Source organism: Cynocephalus volans, chromosome 4, assembly GCF_027409185.1.
Source record: "Cynocephalus volans isolate mCynVol1 chromosome 4, mCynVol1.pri, whole genome shotgun sequence".
NCBI classification, from domain to species: domain Eukaryota; kingdom Metazoa; phylum Chordata; class Mammalia; order Dermoptera; family Cynocephalidae; genus Cynocephalus; species Cynocephalus volans.
In genome coordinates this window covers 92,228,166-92,248,724 of record NC_084463.1, presented here as the reverse complement: position 1 = coordinate 92,248,724, position 20,559 = coordinate 92,228,166, and the positions used below count along the sequence as shown (strand labels likewise).

Below are 20,559 nucleotides of genomic sequence, written 5' to 3'. Positions count from 1 at the left end.
CTCAGAAGAGATGGGCTTTGAATAATCTTTGGCAGCTCCATCACCCAGGAGAAAAGGGGTGACAAATCAATGGGAGGCAAAGCAACAGAGAGCCATCCCAGATATGACAATCCAGGACCTGAATGGGCCCTGACATTCACAGCCAGCCAGGATGGCTAAGGGGGAAAACATGGGAAAAGGTACCTATACCCAGTATCTCAAAGGTCATCGTTAAGAGGAGACTGGTTGACGTGATCTTATTTTCTCAAAAGAAAAAAAATTTTTAAGCAATATTCTAGTATAACAGATAAAAGCCTCATAAGTCATCAAAATGATACTTTTAAACTTAACTTTCAGAATGGACTTGATGAGGATCTAATCACTTTAGTTAAAAGATATCAAATTAATTGGGCAATTGCCCAAACTTATGATCTTGTTAATTTAGTTAATCAGCTCTCTAAAACTCAAAAAAAAAAAAAAAAGCATCTAAAGTCATGATCGTACAGCATCAGCAGCTAACTAGTCAAACTGGATCTTTTAAAAAAAAAGACGGCACGAGGGGGATGCCTTGCAACTTAACCACGCCCTCCTTCCTCCTCTCCCCACCCTGTTTGTCTCCCTCTTTCCCTTCCCCTCCTCCCCAAGTTCTCTGCAACATCATCTTAGAATGTAAAAAATAAATTTTTTTTTTCAAAAAAGGCAAAAATAACTTAAGTGGCTAGCTTGTTTTCCAAAAAGACAGTTCAAATATATCCATTTAAAATAAGTAAATTAGGTAAATGTGACTAGGGTAAATGTTTATGCATAAATGTCATGGTTTTGAAAAAAAATCTTTTCAATAATTTAAAATTTTAAAGTCATAAAATAAAGCTGGAGGCATAACACTACCTGACTTTAAGCTATACTACAAAGCTATAATAACCAAAACAGTATGGTACAGGCATAAAAACAGACACACTGATCAATGGAATAGAATAGAGAATCCAGAAATCAACCCATACACTTACTGCCATCTGATCTTTGACAAAGGCACCAAGCCTATTCACTGGGGAAGGGACTGCCTCTTCAGCAAATGGTGCTGGGATAACTGGATATCCATATGCAGGAGAATGAAACTAGATCCATACCTCTCACCGTATACTAAAATCAACTCAAAATGGATTAAGGATTTAAATATACACCCTGAAACAACAAAACTTCTTAAAGAAAACATAGGAGAAACACTTCAGGAAATAGGACTGGGCACAGACTTCATGAATATGACCCCAAATGTATGGGCAACCAAAGGAAAAATAAACAAATGAAATTATGTCAAACTAAAAAGCTTCTGCACAGCAAAAGAAACAATTAACAGAGTTAAAAGACAACCGACAGAGGGGGAGAAAATATTTGCAAAATATACATCTGACAAAGGATTAATATCCAGAATATATAAGGAACTCAAACAACTGTACAAGAAGAAAACAAGCAACCCAATTAAAAAATGGGCAAAAGAGCTAAGTAGGCATTTCTCTAAGGAAGATATACAAATGGCCAACAGACATATGAAAAAATGCTTAACATCACTCAGCATCCGGGAAATGCAAATCAAAACCACACTGAGATACCATCTAACCCCAGTTAGGATGGCTAAAATCCAAAAGACTCTGAACGATAAATGCTGGCGAGGTTGCAGAGAAAAAGGAACTCTCATACACTGTTGGTGGGACTGCAAAATGGTGCAGCCTCTATGGAAAATGGTATGGAGGTTCCTCAAACAATTGCAGATAAATCTACCATACGACCCAGCTATCCCACTGCTGGGAATTTACCCAGAGGAATGGAAATCATCAAGTCAAAGGTATACCTGTTCCCCAATGTTCATCGCAGCACTCTTTACAATAGCCAAGAGTTGGAACCAGCCCAAATGTCCATCATCACATGAGTGGATACGGAAAATGTGGTACATCTACACAATGGAATACTACTCAGCTATAAAAACGAATGAAATACTGCCATTTGCAACAACATGGATGGACCTTGAGAGAATTATATTAAGTGAAACGAGTCAGGCACAGAAAGAGAAATACCACATGTTCTCACTTATTGGTGGGAGCTAAAAATTAATATATAAATTCACACACACACACACACACAAAAAAAAAAAAAACGGGGGTGGGGAGAAGATATAACAACCACAATTACTTGAAGTTGATACGACAAGCAAACAGAAAGGACATTGTTGGGGGGAGGGAGGAGAAAGAGGAGGGGGGGGAGGGAGGAGAAAGAGGAGGGAGGGAGGTTTTGGTGATGGGGAGCAATAATCAGCCACAATGTATATCGACAAAATAAATTTTAAAAAATGAAATTAAATTAAAAAATTAAAATTAAAATTAAAAAATAAATAAATAAAAATAAAATTTTAAAGTCATGCTATTTTAAGTAATAGGCAATCATAAGATATTTAAGTCATTCCTAAGTAAGTTAAAATACTACAATATTAATTATTAAACATAGAATTAAGTTCATATACTTTGACATCTTAATTTTATGGTTGAAAAAGACTAAATAGATTTAGATCTACAAATATTGACATAAAACAGCTCAAAATTGCTTGCTTCCTAGATTGTAGTTAATATACGTAATTAAAATAACCAGATATAAGAGAAACAATACTGTATAGAAAGTGTATAAAAAACTGGATGTAAAAAAAAAGTAAAATATGGTTTTGGTGAAAAAGTTTATAAAAAAGACATGAGGACACGGTTTTTGTTTTTGTTTTTTAAAATTGTCAAGTTTAGAGGATATTTAATGGCTGTTTCAAGTTTTAAAAAATGTTATAGACAAAACTAAATGGATATAGTTTTAAAAGACTGTAAAACGTTATATAAAAGGTTTATAAAAATCTTGTCTTGCATGGTCAAACCTGGCTAAAATTGGACAGATTTATTTATACGGGTTTATTAAAATTAGCTTCAGTATTAATAGTACACTGGTAAAGAAATGAAATTTGGGTTTCTCCTTTAAACAAAATTTTTCCTGTACTGCTAAAAGATGGTAAAAAATTTGCGTTCACCTTTCGAGTAAACTGCAAAAAAGAAAAAGAAAAAGAAGAAAGAGGGGAGAAAATAAGCAGATTCTGTGTCTTTATTAGGTCTTTTTGATTACTTAGGAAAAGTGAGTTAAAAATTTAAGTTTTTTTCCTCAAAATATGTAACTTTATATTTGTATGAATAGGTTGTTAATATATGTTCCAAAATTGTATGAAATTCCTAGAATTCTGATATACCTTAGTATATATCAGTCATAGTTACAGCTATTATATAAGGTTGTCATAAGCCATGAAATAACCAAACTTCTCTGTCAATTGTGTCTTGATTGTCTACAGTAAATTGCGTTATTTTGCTTTATTTATTTTGCTTTTCTTTCTAAAAGCTCTTTGCAAATCCTAAAATTGTTATGTCTTCAAGGAAGATTAAGGAAAGGATAAAAATACTCTAACAGGAACTCTGAAATACAGACCTCTGCTAATGACTTTGAAATCACTTAATTGGATTGGGTAAAAATTTCAAAACTCTAATGGAAAAACTGGACTCATAAAATTCCTAACCTAACATCAAGAAAAACAAGAATTAATTACATGGGACTAAAGTAAAATAGGATTGAAATGACTTTTTTGAACTTTTTATTTAAAACATTGCTGGTTCTTTTAATGTTTTCCAGATTTCAAAAAAATACATATATCTATAGCTTACAGCAATTTGGCAAAATATACTTGTGTAAACAAAAATTTTTAAAAATTTGCTTTTCCTCTCTATCTGACCCCTCCAGAATTTGGAAGCAACTTGTGAATATTCTTATTTTTATAGAAATATGGTTATTTGTATAAGTTCAATAGTAATCTATTCTCTTTAAGGGGACACAATTGGAAACATTGGTTATATTACCAAGGATTTTACTGGAACATCATATTTTAAAATGTGCATAGAACGCGTGACTTCAAGGGTTTCCAACCTTGCAGTGAATGTATAAAAAGTTGTCACTTCTTGACAGGCTCAGGAACCTCAAGAAGTCAAATACAACAAAGTCTAATGTATGCCTTCATTTGGCTTCCTAGCATTGTCTTTTTTTTTTTTTTAAAGATGACCAGTAAGGGGATCTTAAGCCTTGACTTGGTGTTGTCAGCACCATGCTCTTCAAGTGAGCTAACCGGCCATCCCTATATAGGGATCCAAACCCATGGCCTTGGTGTTATCAGCACCACACTCTCCCAAGTGAGCCATGGGCCAGCCCAGCATTGAGATTTTAAAAGTCTAATTTAATATTCCTTGAAAAATTTCCAGCAAAATAGATTAAAGAAGAGTTTACGTAGTTGTTTCTACTGGGTTTATGTAAATAACCAGACAAATTGGTCTTACCATGATTAACTTTAGTAAAAATAAAGGTACCTATAGAGAGAAGAAAAAATATTTCAAAAGAAAACTATAGTACACCTGTTATCAGATTCTAGCCCCATCCATTTGAGACAAAAGATTCACAGTCCCCCTCTCATCTTAACCCACAGGAGTGGGTTTCAGGCCACTCCTCTGAGTTTCAGGCCAGTTCCCTAGGACTCAAGCTCCACTCCTAAGTCCTGAGCTACAGTGGATTGTAGTACCCATTTTCAGCACCAGCAGGTGGAGATTGAGACTGCAGGGGGAAAATTATCTAATCCTGGTGGCTGAGCATGCTCATAAAAAGGAGTTTATCCCTTGAATGACCTCCCACTATAGATGCTAGGGAGCATCAGAATATTCTAAGTGCATTTGGTGCATGTGACAGAATTTGACTAATAAGCATGCTCCAAAAGAGACCAATCGAGCATGTAAAAGATTAGGTTACATAACTGGGAACAACCCCCTTAGTTAAATATGCAGTAGATAACATGAATATGTATAGATAGCCAACTATAAAAGCTGAATCCAGGAAGAAGGCAGGGCTGCTGCTCACTCTCTAGAGCCATCCTGCACTTCACCTGAGATGCGTATTTCTTTCTTTTTGTATCAAGCTTGCCTTTAGCAGGATGCTGTTCACTCTAGAGCCAGCCTGCACTTTGTCTGTGAATGTGTATTTCTTACTTTTTCATTAAATTTGGTGTGGGCCCTGCTCAGTCTCTGAAGCTAGGCCACACTTTCTCTGTAAAGTCTGTGTTTCTTATCTGTTACATTCAACCTGCTTTCACTTTCCACTGTGATTCTGCTCTTGAATTTTTTACTGTGGCAGAGTCAGGAAACTGGTAAGAGGACAGGGAGGGTTAAGGCCTGCCATCAGGCCTCCCCAGACCCTCTTCTCCTCCCATATCACATTGTTTTTAAGTTTTTATTATCTGAATTGAATCCTGAATTTCAACAAATGTCCCTTCCAGGGGAGTTCCCTCTGGCTCCACAGTGATCAAGAGATAAGGTCCATTTACAATATATGGCCAAAGGCTCTTCCACTGGTATTACTTGAGCTCTTCCCCATTTAAAAAGTATCAGCTTTCTCCCTTTGAAAATAGGTAGACCTTTTCTGCCTAGGTAAAAGACTTTATGAATCAGCTCTTCTAAAAGGTAAGTCTTCATTACTGCCAAGGCCTGATAAAGCTCACCAAAAATTCTAAATTAATAAAGGATTCCTTCTACAGCAAGTTCCCAGGAGATGAAAATACCAAAGACCATGGTCTCCAACCAGAAATTTTATTTATTAAAAATACCATCAAATAAAAGGACTCCTTCCAGCCATGTTAAAAGGGATCGTGTCAGGTATTATTAACCAATCCCTATACAGATAAGTTTAAAGGCACTGACTCGTGGATTCATTTTTTTCATTTTAAAAAGGCAAATTCACCTGAGTGGACCTCTTCATTAATGAAGACTGTAATGGATTGAATTATGTCCCCCCAAAACTCCTTGAATTGTGTCCCCCAAGTTTATGAATTAGAATCTTTGTGCCCCCCCCCTCCCCCTCCCCCCCCCCCCCCCCCCGTGACTGTTAAGAGGGTGGGAAATCCTATCATGGTAATTAAAAGGTGGCACCTTGAAGAGGTGATTGGATTGTAGGACCATGCTGTAGTAAATGGGTTTAAAATGGTGGTCAGGGGTGTGGTTCTGAGGGCTTTAAAAGAAGAGGAGAGTCTGTCTTTCTCTCTGCTCTCTCTGCTTCCACCATCTTGCAATGTGAGACCCCTGGGTCACTATCGCCACCACCAGATGGACTTTGGACTTCTCAGCCTCAGAAACTGTAAGCAATAAATTTCATTTTCTTTATAAATCACCTAGTTCTGTGTACTTTGCTATAAGCAACAAAAACGGACTAATACAAAGATCTTCAACTGAAGCTAACCCATAGCCAGAAACCTCACTCTTCCAACCAGGATGAGAAGATGGCATCTCGGCAGGCAGTTTTACCCAAAACTCCACCACAACCTAATGACAACTCCATGATCAACATCACTAAAACTTTTGATGTTGTTAAGCGTTTTGGTCATTTACATTTATTCTGAGGAATTCTTCTAGTCTTAGGCTTTCGTTTTCCCAGGACTATGCCAAGTTAAACTTACTACCTAGTTTAAGTTTATAAAAGTGCCCTTTCTAATTTTTTTTTCTCTTACTGTTGTTTGGTTTTTTGTTATTGTTGTTGTTTTGGTTTTTTGGTGTGAGTACATTCTTTTGCCCAAGGGCACAATTTATCTTTCTGTCAGATATGCGACGAATGTCACTATTTAGTTTTTCAGGTTTGCCAAGAATGAAAGGGTCTGACTACTGTCTCATCCCAACTCCCATGTTGCTTAAAATTCGGATTTAGACCTACAGGCCAGAGCCCAACTTCCCTTCCTATGTGGGACATGACTTTCAGGGAATGAGTCTTCCCAGTGACTAAGAAATAAAATGTCTACCTGATTTGATCATCAATGCTTTTAGATGAAAGGTTTTTGATCAAAAAGGAGAAAATGATAACCAAAAGAATCTGCTCTGACCAGGTCAGCTAGATTACAGAGCCTTGGGAGATCTGGATAAGTCAGTAATCACATGCACCTGTCCTGGAAAGTGTTATCATAAGACCATTTTACTTAGAAGCAGCTATATGGAACCAAAAAGCCATAAAACCACCTAGAATACTTATAACCTTTACCCTAGATCCCTGCATGTAGGAAATGCAATGTATTACCAATAGAAAGCCTGATGAAGTAATTAGGTGGGGCTGTCTTTCCCTCTCTCTTTTGACCCTTCCCCCTTCTTATGATTGTAAAATGTTAAGCTCTGCTGGCCCTTTTGGAACACATTTTTCAGTGCTACCTGATCTATGTGTCTCCCCAGTTGCAGTCATCATATTGGCTCAATAAATCCTTGCTATATGTGTTTGGCCTCAGTTTCTTTTTTAGGACAATACTATATAACTGTTAGATGTTATATCTGTTATAATGGAGTAATACTTCATTGTATCTGTTGGGGCTCAGAAAATGACACTCTAAAGGAGGAGCTTTGGAATGTTGAGTACTTTGAACTGAAGAACATTGGAAGGGCCTCAAGCAAAGTCTCTTTCTAACCTTCTCCTGCCCTTCTTTCTCCTGCTCCTCTTTCTCTTTCTCCTAAGGCAGGCCACAGAAACTAGAATTCCTTTTCCCCAAGGCAGGTCATAGAAACTAGAACCCTTCCCCCTAAAAGCCAACCATAAAACCTAGAAATAGATTCACCCTTCCCCCAGCCCTCACCCATACACAAAACAAAGAAAAAACAGGAAAGTGGCATTCTCTCCCATAACCCTTTCTCTGTAGATATGTTGGGAGAAGGGTCAGCACAAACTTCTAGCCACAGCTTCCAGACCACCAAAATAAGAGGATGGAAACAAGTAGGTCTGTTTTTGTCTGACATTCCACCTTGCTCTCCAAAAGAATGTGAGATAGTTGGAATCCAAGTTTGTGCACTCTCCCCCTCCCCCCAGCTGCCATATACACAAACCTTCCTTACCTCAATGTGTAGGGAAGTGGGAAGGAGGGAGGGTGAAAGATACAGATTCATCAGATTTGTGAAGATAACACTCTGGATAAAACAATGTACAGTATGTCACAGAAAAGTATGGATGTTTATGAGACAGCTTCCTGCTTTAAAAGGGGAATAAGAGAAGGGGATAAAAGATTATAACACAAGGCTAGAATAAGATATGTGCCACAAGAGAAGTGCAAAGAAAGATCTGACCAATCACACACTCTCCAGGAGATTAAGAAATGGCTCCTGGAACAGAACTGCGGTTACTAGAGGTGGGAAAGGGGGAAGGGGAGGGTGTTAGCAATAAATTGGTTAATGAACACAATGATTATATTTTGTAATGATGAATATACTAGTTATCTTGATTTGAGCATAACATATTGCACACAGGTATTGATATTCAACTCTGTTCCCCATGAATATGTATAAACAATTGTGTTTCAATTTTTTTAAATGTTAAAAAAAAGAAAAGAAAAAAGAAATGGGTCTGGAGGAGGCAGTGTCTGGGGCCTAAAAGATGGATGGGATTGATAAAGGGGGGAAGGGCCATGGGAGAGAGACATTCCAGGCAAGGGAACGATGTGGGCTAAAGTACAGAGACAGGAAAGGAATGGGCATATGTGAAGAACAGATTAGCAAACTGGGAAGGTGGGTTGGGCCCAGAAGTAAGAGGCCTTGAATGCTACAGAATTTTGTTGTTGAAAAAGCAAACAAGGAGTCATTTCAGGTTCTGAGCAGCAGAGTAATTCAACTGGAGAAGAGATGATTAATGTAACAACCCATGGTGGCTGCAGTGGAAAGGGAACGGCAGGAAGCTAGGAGGACCAACTGGGATACTCTTCCAGTAGTCGGGGGAGGCAGTAACAGGGGCTCAGTGGTGAGGGCCACGCAAATGGAAAAAACAGATGTACTCTAAGGATGGAATCAACCCAACCTGGTAATTACAAGGAGTACAGGAGAAAGAAAAGCTAAATATAACTAACATTTCAAGCTTTAGAAACTTGATACTTTTGGGACCCTCTCAGGTCCAATGTCCCTTCCTCAGAGAAACCTTCCTGACATAAAAGATTTTACATGTGCTATATACCACATATTCACACACATATCACCATGCTTATTTCTTTCAAGGCAATCATTACAATTTATAGTCTTATTAACTTAATGTTTATTTGCTTATTACCTTATTTCTTAACCAGAAAATAAGCTCCACATGAGCAGTCCATCTGTTGTCTCCAGAACCATGCCTGGCATATAAAAAGGATCTTCAAAAAGTTAATGGAAAGATTCATATTATCTTTTAATTCTATTTTTTCCAGAAAGTTTTTGAAGTACCCTCATACGTTAGACCCTCAATAAGTATTTCTTTTTTAATAATTGGGCCTGTCAGCTCAGTTGGTTAGAGCATGGTGCTGATAATACCAAGGTCCAGGGTTCAATCCATGTATTGACCAGTCACCAAAAAAATAAACAAATAAAATGACACTGTAAGGAAAAGACAGCAAAAGTAGCCACAGCCAGGCAGCAAAAGAGGAACAAGAGTAGTCCAAGTCTTTACCTAAAGGCATGTTTCCGGGTGGTGCACAGAGTCTGGAGTCTGAAGGCCTGGGCTCTGATGCTGCCACATACCGCCTATGTCAACCAGGACAGGTCAACTGTCTTTTTCGTTTGTTTCATTTTTTAATAACATTTTTTTAATGGATTATAAAATGATGCAGATTCATTATAGATAATTTGAAAAGTGCAGAAAAGTATAAAGTATAAAATGAAACATCACCCATACCTTTTCACCATTGTTAATATTTTAGTTTATTTTCCGCTGGTCTTTCTCCATGCAGATATAAACATACTCATCAACATATCTGTCCCTCTCAAGTGGTGGTTGATCTTTCTCTCAAACGCCTCCATCTGGGCTTGGAGGTGGGGTAAGTATTCGCGTTTCTCCTAATTCTCCGTCCTTCCCTCCCAACCACCTGCCTTAAAATACAAGGGTATTTCAAAAAGGTCATGGAAAGATTCATATTATCTTTTAATTCAATTTTTCCATGATCTTTTTGAAGTACCCTATCGTCATCAAACTACGCCACCCCAGGACCCCTCCTGCTACAATCATCTACTGACCCCCTGTTCACTTCCCTTTGTTCCTTGACAATTTCAGCTCTGCATACTCTCACTCCAACATAGCTCTTTTCAAAATTCTTGATTTCATTATCCTGGTCCTTTAGTGCTTTTTTGCGTGTCCTCTAATGATCTTGTCCTCCACTTACTTTGGTCAATAACCCATGGCCAAACCCTAGATCTTGTCACTCGCAGTAACTGTAATCCTGCCACACTATCAATTTCAAGAATTCCACTTCCTCCCATCTTTCTGGCTACTCCATTACAGTTCCCCAAATCCTTCAGCCTCACTGTGACCTATAATCCTATTTACCTTTTCTTTTGGACCGGTAAGGGGATCGCAACCCTCAGCATGGTGTTGGCCGCACCACGCTTAGCCAGTGAGCACACCGGCCATCCCTATATAGGATCCGAACCTGCGGTCTAAGTGCAGCTCTCTCCCTAGTGAGCCATGGGATAGGCCTCCCCATTTACCTTTTCACTGTCCCTCACCCCCCTCACTTCCTCACTTCCCTCTTTACTAGTCTTAAATACCTTGGCTGATGAATATAATCACTCCCTCACTCCCCATGTCTCTCTCTCACTTTGTTGTACTCATTTGGCAAAAGGGCAATCCTGGATAAAAAGAACTCTCCACCAACTCCACAACCATACCCAAGAAACTGAATGTAGCTACAGTTACAGCAATGTCAAGTAGTCTTCCTAACTTGCACCAGACTTCAAAGCTAACCTGCAACCAAACTCTATTTCCCTGGTCCATTTACTTTCCTTCTCTGTTGGAAGAGTTTTTTTCTCTCCTCAATCTTGGCTAATGACCTCCCATCTTATTTCATTGAGAAAATAGGACCATGCTGAAAAACGCTGCACAAGCTCCCACCACCACACCACCTTCTTACCTTCATCTGTGCCTAGATAGTGTGACTTCCTCTACATTACTATGGCCAAACTGTTCTTTTTTCACTAGATCTCATTTCCTCTTGGTACTCAAGGATATCCCACCAGCAATTCCCCCCTTTCCTGCATCATCATTTTATCACTTTCTGTTGGCTCATTTCTTTTAGCATACATTCTGTAATTTATCCCATCTTAAAAATGGGCCCCAATTTCCCCCTCCATCTAATAACATAATAACATAATTCCTAAAAAGACTATCTACACTCATGGTCTCGATTAATCTCCCATCTCTTTCTTGCATCCACTCCAACTAGGCTTTCGCCCCATCCCTCTAGAGAAATTGCTCTTCTGCAGGTCACCATAACCTACATATTGCTGAATCCAATGACCAATTCCCAGTCCTTATTTTGGCACTGTTGGTTACACTCTCCTCTTTGAAATGCTTTCTTCGCTAATCAGTCAGGGCAACACAATCTCGTGGTTTTCCTCCTCCGACTGTTCCTTCTCAGTCTTTTTAACTGGCTCCTGATAGCAGTGTTGAGAAGACCATCTTTAAAAGAAAAGACCATCTGTGCTAACTCATTTGTTAATCTCTTCCAGTCTCATGGTTTTACATACCATCTGTATACTAACAGCTTCAAATTTTTATGTACTGCCTCACCTTTCTTCTAAATTCCTGACTCAGATATCATGTCTGAAAACAAGTTCCTCATCTCCTCCCCCATACCTACCCCTCCTGCAGAACTTCCCCATCTTAGTAAATGATAACTCCATCCTTCCAGCTACAAGGCCAAAATCCTTGGAGTCATCCTCAACTCTTTATCTCACATCCCACATCTAATTCAACTATACCTTCAAAAATATTCACAATCTGAACACTTCTCACACCTACATTACTCCCACACTAATTCAAGCCACCATTGTCCACGATCTAAATTTCTTCAATAGTCTGGTCTCCCTGTTTTCCCCCCTTCCCCTCTGTAGTATATTCTCAGCACAATAGCCAGAGTGTTGTTTCTGTTAAAACATGAGTCAGAATATGTCAGGCTTCTCATCTCATTTGGAATAAAGGTCAAATTCTTTACAGTGGCCCATATGTCTCCACACTATCTGGCTCTCTTTACCTTTTCTCTGTTCTCCTCCCCCACTGTTCCTCCTCCCCCACTCTCCGCCTTGGCATGTCCCTCCAGCCATACTGGCCTTCTTATAGTTGCTCCCACCAGGCACATACCTACCTCAGAGTTTTTGTACTTGGTCTTCACTGTGCCTAGAATGTTCTTCCTCATGCCCAGAATGCTCTTCCCCCAGTGCCTAGAATAGTGCCTAGCACACAGTAGGCACTTATTAAAAAACCAAGTAAATGAAATGGGAAACACACTCTATATTCAGATTTCTATTTTTTTTTTTTCATTTATCATTAATGCATGAACATTTTCCCACATTGTCAGATATACCTCAAACCATAATTTTTAAGGGCTAATAATATTCCATTTTATAAATATACCACAAATTATTTACAATTTGGGATTGAAAAACCAGGAGACTTACAAATGAGATATTTGGGATATTTCTTCTTTTGATCTTCCTGATCCTCAGGAGTCTCACCTCTAAATATGAGAATAATATCTACCTCACAGGATTGAAGATAAATGTGGAAAATAAATAGATACAGAGACATCGGTTTTGTTACTATTGCTTAGAACACAGAGGCATCATGATGACAATGAAAGATCATAGATCTCGGAAGTAACAGATTAAAATGTAACTCACAATATTGTCCTTTAATAGCTTCATCAAGGCTCTTAACCTCTTTGAGCCTCAATTAAATCATCTATCTCAAAAAGTGATTGTAATAATTCAAAACAGATGTGTAAAAGTGTTTAGCATAATTCTTGTCCCAGAGTAATCAATTAATGTTCTTTCATTCACTGTTCATAAAAAATAAGTAGGATTTCTCTTAAATTGTGAACCAGAAAGAAAAAAAGATTAATTCTTCCATCACATACATATTTTCTAAATAGGTAATAAAAATTATCAATGCAGAATTGTCCTTTCTGATAAACAATAACTCTACACTTACCAAATACTTAAGATATTTTATATAAATCTGTTACCAATTTTGTTTACTATAAAAAAGATAGGTAATACAATTATTTTTAATTATTGAATGATGGTATGAAAAAATGAGTTCCTGTTTATCATGTGCTTTCATGTACATATGCATCAGGTCACTGAACTATTATGTTGATGACAAGTTGAGCAAGAAAGCATTAATAGACCTACCTCACTTCAGAAATATTTTCTGAAGCAATCTGCGAGTTGCAGCCATATGAATGCTAAGACATTACAAATTTTTCAGTGCTTTTCCGTGTTTTTCATATACAAGTTTGAGTATGTGTAAATGGAATGGTCAACAAGTACAAGTCAAGATCCTTCATGATATAATCATCTCTGCCTCCCCCAGGACTTAACCCCAGTGCTGGACATAGAAAAGGTATTGGAAGAGCACTGAGTAGGTGGGTGGGTGGGTAAGTGATTGAGAATGGTAGTCATTAATGCTGTCTCTCCTTCTAGGAACTCCAAAGCCAATAGCTTTGTCTCCCGCCCTGTGGTAGATGTAGTCATTTAACCAGTTCTGGCCAAGGAATTGTAAGAGGAAATAACATGTCATTTCCAGGTTGAAGCATTTATATAAGACCTTCCATATTCTTTTTCCATTGCTACAGTGATCATAAAAACACATGTTGAGAGGAAGCCATCAGGCACTCCGTCCCTGAGTGAAGGTTATGAGCAGAGCCAGCCCCCTGATCACTCCATTGGAAATACAATAGGAGTCATAAATTTTTGTTGGGTTAAGTCATTGAAAATTTGGAATCTTGTTATAGCAGTATAACCTAGCACACCCTGATTAGTATAACAAGGAAGGTAATGATATTCATTTTAGAACTAGAAACTCATAATTTATTTTCAGAAAAATAAATGGTACAGATAAGCAGTGTAGCTTGGATGTGTAACGTAACCTCTCTGTATGATAGTTCTCCTGCCTATAAAGTGGGATAATAATAGCATCTATCCCATAGGACAGTTACAGGGATTAAATAAATGAATGTTTAAATAATTAGCATAGTACATAGGGCACCTAAAACTTTCAATAAATGGCAGTAGATTATTATCATTAGACATACACTGCATGTTTCATTTTACTCTTCTACCTCTTACTCCCTATTCATTTTAATTTATGGCAAATTTTTTCAATTCAAAATATCTTTACTAAGGACTACCATGTACAGCTGGCTGGTTAGCTCAGCTGGTTAGAGCACAGACTCATAACACTAAGGTCATGGTTTTGGATCCACAGCTTTGGATTTCAGCCAGCTGAAAAAAGAACTACCATGTAGAAGACACTATGAAAGGCACTAGGAATAAAGACAAATAAGAGATATCACCAAGGTCTTTTCCTTACCTATGAGGATTCTTTTTTCTCTGATCCACCCACAACCAAGCAAACGTTAAAATCACGAACATAAATACAATGGTCTATGTTATAAATATTGTGTCAGTAGTAGAGGTGACTAATTTTTAATTTAAAAAGTCTTTATATGATATGAGCCTGTGTCTTATTCAAAGTCAAGAGGGAAAAAGTGTTTAGGTTTAATTCACCAATGGCAATCAATGTTAGAGCAAAAAAATAGAACTTGTGCCCACATCCCCACTATCTCTAATGCAGCGGCTTATAGACAGGAGGCATTCAGTGAACAGAATTATATGTGCATCAGAGAAATAGATTCAATCCTCTTATCTTACAAATTAATACAATGAGATTTAGAGAGTTAAGCAACTTGCCCAAGATCATGAAGCAAATTAGTAGCAGGGTTGATACTAGAACCCAACTATGAAAATGTTTTAAGTGTCTAAACCCTCTAAAGCACAAAGTCCCTGCAATATGCTGACAGACAAATATAAAAAAGACAATAAAAAACCTAAAGTTAATTTTTACTGGTATTACATTTTAGCATTAGCTGGCAAAACATTAAAAACTCAGCTATCAGAAAGACACTGTTAGATTTAGTATTACTATCAAGATGAAAAGGTACTTCCAAAAACCTAAAAGCATATATTCACTACCATATTTTCCCTCCACATTTTACCAAAACTTAAAATCACATAGAAAAAAAGAAAATAGAAATGCTTTCATATACTTCTTTTTATTTATCAGAATCTGTGTGAAAGAAAATAATTTCAAGCAGTGAAAGAAGTTAATTCCTATGATCTATTAAATTGTATCCCACTGATAAAACGACACATATGTATTATTCATGTAACAGAAAAGAATTCAGACAGATTTTCATATTTTTTCAGTATAACTATTTTAGGTATAATATGGAATGATTTAAATATTTTATTCTCAGTGGAGAGGGGGTAAATTAAAGCCACATACACTAAGAAACTGCAAGATAAAATAAAAATATTTACCACTTCTTGTTTACTAAGTGATATGTACTGTGCTAAATAAGCACTTTACACATACTACTCATTTTACAAGAAACCCATAAGATGGGCAGTGTAATTATCCCCATTTTGCTGATTATGAAAATAGGGGCTGCCTCAGAGTAACTTGTCTGAAGCTACACAGGTAGTGGCAGAAACAGAATTTGTTCTCAAACATGTTTGTCTCTAAAGGCTGTGCTCTTCACTACTACCACATTCAAGTTCTATTAAGTTCCTGATTCTATAATTTAGATCAAGATTAACCCATCATATCTAAGGGGTGGGCTACACGATCTCTAAGAACCCTTCCAAAAATGATTCTGTGTCACCAAACACAGAAATCAGTTCAAAATTCACATAATATTTGTGACAGTATATTCCAGACCTACAGGGAAGGCCATCAGGAGGAGATGGGGTAAAAAAGAAAGAGGATGAGGAGAAAGATCAACACCAATATACCTTTCCAAGGGGTCCAACACAGTGACATTTTATTAGACATCAGGGCCACTGTGACAAAAATGGGAAAGGGGGAAGCCTAGAACAGGAATTGAAAGCAGAACTGTAAGGGATGTATATAAATTGAAACAGTTTCACTCACTCATGTGATCACTTCACAGCAGACAGAGAAAGAGCCATGGGAAGACCCTGCAGTAGTCAGTGGCCATGAGGTCAATGTTGGGCAAGATGCAGACTTCTAACAGAAATAGTTGGGTATAGAAGACTGATCACTAGTTTCGAGAAGAGGCATTACCACAGTTGTCATGCATTTGGACCAATCTGAAATGTATAACCACTATGGTGAGTGTGGTTTTAGAAAAGAGTTGGGAAAGAACTAGTATCTATTAAGTTCTTAAATTCCTACATGTTCCAGGCACTGTACATGCACTTTCATGTGTTGTCACATTTAACCATGACAACAACCTTGATAGATGGGATGGTTAATTTTATGTGTCAACTTGGCCAGGCCATGGTGCCCAGATATTTGGTCAAACATTATTCTGGATGTTTCTGTGAAGGTGTTTTTTGGATGAGACATTTAAATCAGTGGACTTTGAGTCAAGCATATTACCCTCCATAATTTGGGTAGGCCTCATTCAGTCAATTTAAGGCTTTAATAGAATAGAGACTGATATCCCCCAAGGAAGGAGGAATTCTGCCAGCAGACTGCCTATGGATTCAAATTTCAGCTCTTCCCTGGGTCTCCAACCTGCCATCCTACTTTGCAGATTTTGAAATTACTAAGCTTCTACAATTAATTGCATGAGCCAATTCCTTAATATATACATATGGAGAGAAAGACACACACATACCCTATTGGTTCTGTTTTTCTAGAGAACCCTGACTAATACAGTAGATATTGCTCCCTGTTTTACCATTGAAGAAAATGACAGCCTGACAGAACACATTCTCCTTCCCCTCTACATCACACGGTAAAATGACCTCAGGATTCACATTCTAACCTAAAAGGCTGGGGTGAGAGGTGGAAGGTGATAAGCAATAAAATACTGTAACCATACCCATGCATCCCTGGGAGCCCTTTATGACACTGATATCACACATGTACTCACAGACTTGATGTGCCCAAGTGATGCACTATCCTTTCTCTGTCTCCTGATTCAGTTATTTCTGGTAAAAAAAAAAATCATATATTCCTACTAATCAACAGCATTTGAAGACTTTGAAAATGAAGGAAAAAATAATTGATGAAGAATGGAAGAGATAAAAAGAAAAATAAAGAATGATTGTGCAAATTAAATGAAGGAAGCCTTTCCTTTGCTTAGGCTCTCTTTGGATAGTCATTCATTCACCCCCTCAACAACTATTTCTTTTTTGCTTTATACTTTCTATAGGCTCTTCTAGGTACTGGAGAGTGCTATATAGCCTGAGGGACACATACAAAATAGTGTGCACGATAAAAAAAAGACCAACTAAATTGCTCTAAGGAAGTCAAGATTTTACAGAAGAGGTGACACATCAGCTGTGATAGAAGCATGAGTTTAACTGGTAGAGAAGAAGGATGGCATTCCAGATAGAATTTCTGACAATAAAACTCCTTGAGTCTATGTTCTATGTTGCTAAAACTATAGGTATGTGGCAGTAGGGATGGGGAGTTATGATATAAAACTGGAAAAGCCAGCAGGGGTTATGTAGTATGGAACAATGGATTCCATGACAAGGAGTTTGGCTTTTATCCTGAAATCAATCAGAGTTATGAAGGATTTCTAAGCAGGGAAGGGACAAGGCTAAGCCTTTTCCAAGAGATCATGCCATAAAACCACATCGTTTATGTGCATATAAGGACAACCGGGACTAGTTTGGTTACCTGGATGGATATAATCACAGATAAATCATAAGGTTTAATACAAATTAGACCTTGAATACAAACTGAGCCTTACAGTTATAATAAGTTTATTATTAAAAGGCATAAAAGTATTTCATCTGCTTTAACTAAAAAAACTAAAGTTGAGTTTACATACAATCAGTCCCAACTAAAAATCTATGGTCCAAAAATTGGCAACTACTATAACTATAATTATGCAACAAATACATATGTGGAAGTTTTTTCCAAAAGAAAAAAAAAGAAATAAAACTCAATTGGAGTTGATGTAAGAAAAGTTATTATTATGGTAATAAATACCTATATAGATTCTATATCCTAAAATATAAGCTAAATATACACCTGTGGGCAAAAGATTGCTATGTAAAGCCAAACAAATTTTGCAAATCATCAAAAATAAAATTTGTTTAAAAAGCATTGAATGATATTTCTAAAGACTGAAAGAGCCAACAAAGGAATCTGCAACGAAGGAACACAAATTAGGAACAGATAATTCATTCCCTTCTACCCTTTAGTTCTCCCTTTTTCATCATTCCCAAAGGGATTTTAGAGATTGATTCCAATAGGTCTCCCTGCAATTTTACTTTAGCGATAGAACTCTGCAAATAATCAAATATAAAATCACAGTATATAAAACAGGTAAAAGGAGAGAGCTCCAGTTGAAAGATGTCAGGGAGAAAAGGGGTAGCAGAGCACCTAACTTGGCCTTCACCCACCTCCTCTCTGAGATGGCTCCTCAAAGGGCCCTTGACTTCCCTCAGTTAAGCATAAAACAGTGATCTTTGTCTCAGCCTCTCAGTTTACAAATGAGAAAACTGCCCTAGAGAGGTAACTTAAGGGACCTGCCTGAGAAAAAGACCCCTATTCTCTGGAACCTCTGCTAAAACTAAAATGCTTTCTCTTCCTCATAAATTTGAATTCAAATTTCTGGGTAAAAAAATGTTTCTTATATGTTATTTTACAAGTTCATGACATCCCTCTATCTCAAATTCCTATTGAAAATTCACATAGGTCTGTAACCACACATTTAATAAGTGCCTACTTGAGGCTAGATATTCTGCTAGGGATATGTAATCTATCATTTTACCATCACCACAACCCCCGAGATATGGAGAAACAAGGCTCAGAGAGGTACTGTAACCTGCCCAAGGTCACAGAGCTAGCAAGGTAGAATCCTGGTCTACCTGACTCCTAAAGCCAAGCCTCGGACCTTTGCACTCTTCCTAACCGCTACTTTTTTCAGATCTTTGCCTATCTTTACACAGGCTCCCAGAAATGTAGAATTATAAGGGTTTCTTGTTATTTCACACAGAATGTACCTGTCCATCCATACTTGTGGGGGAATGTCCCATGCTGCAACCAAGCACAAAGGCATCAAGCCTATCTTAAACCTCTAAACTCAAATTGCAAACCATAGAGACACTAGCCCTCACCCCCAGCCCCACCCAAATGCTGACACAGTCCTACAACTTCCTTAACAAGCACAGGCTACATATGTTCAGTCTTATGGGGAATAGGGAATATCAAAAATTCTTAATAAAAGGGCTACAAAATCAACTTTGAGCTCATCCAGATACGAAAGTCTGGCTTTTAAGTTGTGTAAATGTATTACATATCATCAAACGGAAATATATTAGAATTTGTATTTAGGGGCTGACTTGGGGCAAAGGATTACTGTCACCTCGGACTAGGAGCCAGCTGGACCTCAATAATTTGAATTTGGGGGAAAGTCAAGGGAGTTCGGGGTGGGGCATCCTCTGGGGGCAGGGGGAGTTGAAGTGACTGTCGTGACCCATTACAAAAGAGCCTGAATGAAGAGTATGAAGCCAGGACTGATATTAAATTACTGGTAATGGGAAGAGAAATTTTAAAAGAATTGGGATTTGGGCCGGCCCGTGGCTCACTCGGTAGAGTGCGGTGCTGATAACACCAAGGCCACGGGTTCGGATCCCATATAGGGATGGCCAGTTGCTCAGTGGGTGAGCGTGGTGCTGACAACACCAAGTCAAGGGTTAAGATCCCCTTACCGGTCATCTTTTTCTTCTTCTTCTTCTTCTTTTTTAAAGAATTGAGATTTGGGGCCACCGTCTAGAAAGTGTGAGCCCAAGACCGGACTGATCCTAGGCATTAGGGAGTCTGAATTTGGGGGTGGGCTCTAGTGCCCGGGCTCTGCGGGACGGGGGTCCTGGCGGTTGGGACTGAGACAGCGAAGCACCCCCTCCCCCTTACCTTCTGTCGGAAATAGAAAACCGAGTAGCTCTTGACTACAGCAGGTTGTGATGTGGGGCTGGTTGACAAGTGCAGGCTGCTAAGGGTTCTTAGGGCCGGCTGGAGGGCTATGGCGGCCCTGGGCGCCAAGAAAGTCAGGAGCAGGAGCGGGAGGACTCGGCGGTCCATGGCTCAGGCTCGCGGCTGCAATGCGGGTGGGAGGGCGGGAGAGAGGCTGGCAGAAGCGCGCAACCTAAACCCTGCCCGGCCCCCAGCTCCGCCCGCCGCAGACCGACTCCTCCCCGGGGGAAACCCAAAGTCAGCCAGCTTCTCAGCCACGCTGCCCCAGTCCCCGAGGGCGCCGCCTCCACTCTGCTTCCCTCTCGTGTCATCTCCTCCTTAGAGCCTACCTTCATTGCGGGTACACCCGAAGTCTACTCTTATCATTCCAGGGACTCATCGTAGCTCACCGCCGTATCCCACCCTTATCTACAGCGCCCCACAAGCCCGCCTCTCCTCTAGGTCACCCTGTACGCCCACCTTTATCGTCACCGT

General features: G+C 38.6%; 1 protein-coding gene across 1 annotated transcript in view; it reads right to left on the bottom strand.

Annotated features, from left to right (window-relative positions):
- Positions 1 to 20,193, bottom strand: part of PRCP (prolylcarboxypeptidase) — an 82,220-nt gene extending 62,027 nt beyond the window's left edge. The window contains exon 1 of the mRNA XM_063095576.1: positions 20,026 to 20,193. Coding sequence (XP_062951646.1) covers positions 20,026 to 20,193 — 168 coding nt within the window. The remainder of the gene's footprint in view (positions 1 to 20,025) is intronic.
- Between the last annotated feature and the right edge of the window lie 366 nt (positions 20,194 to 20,559).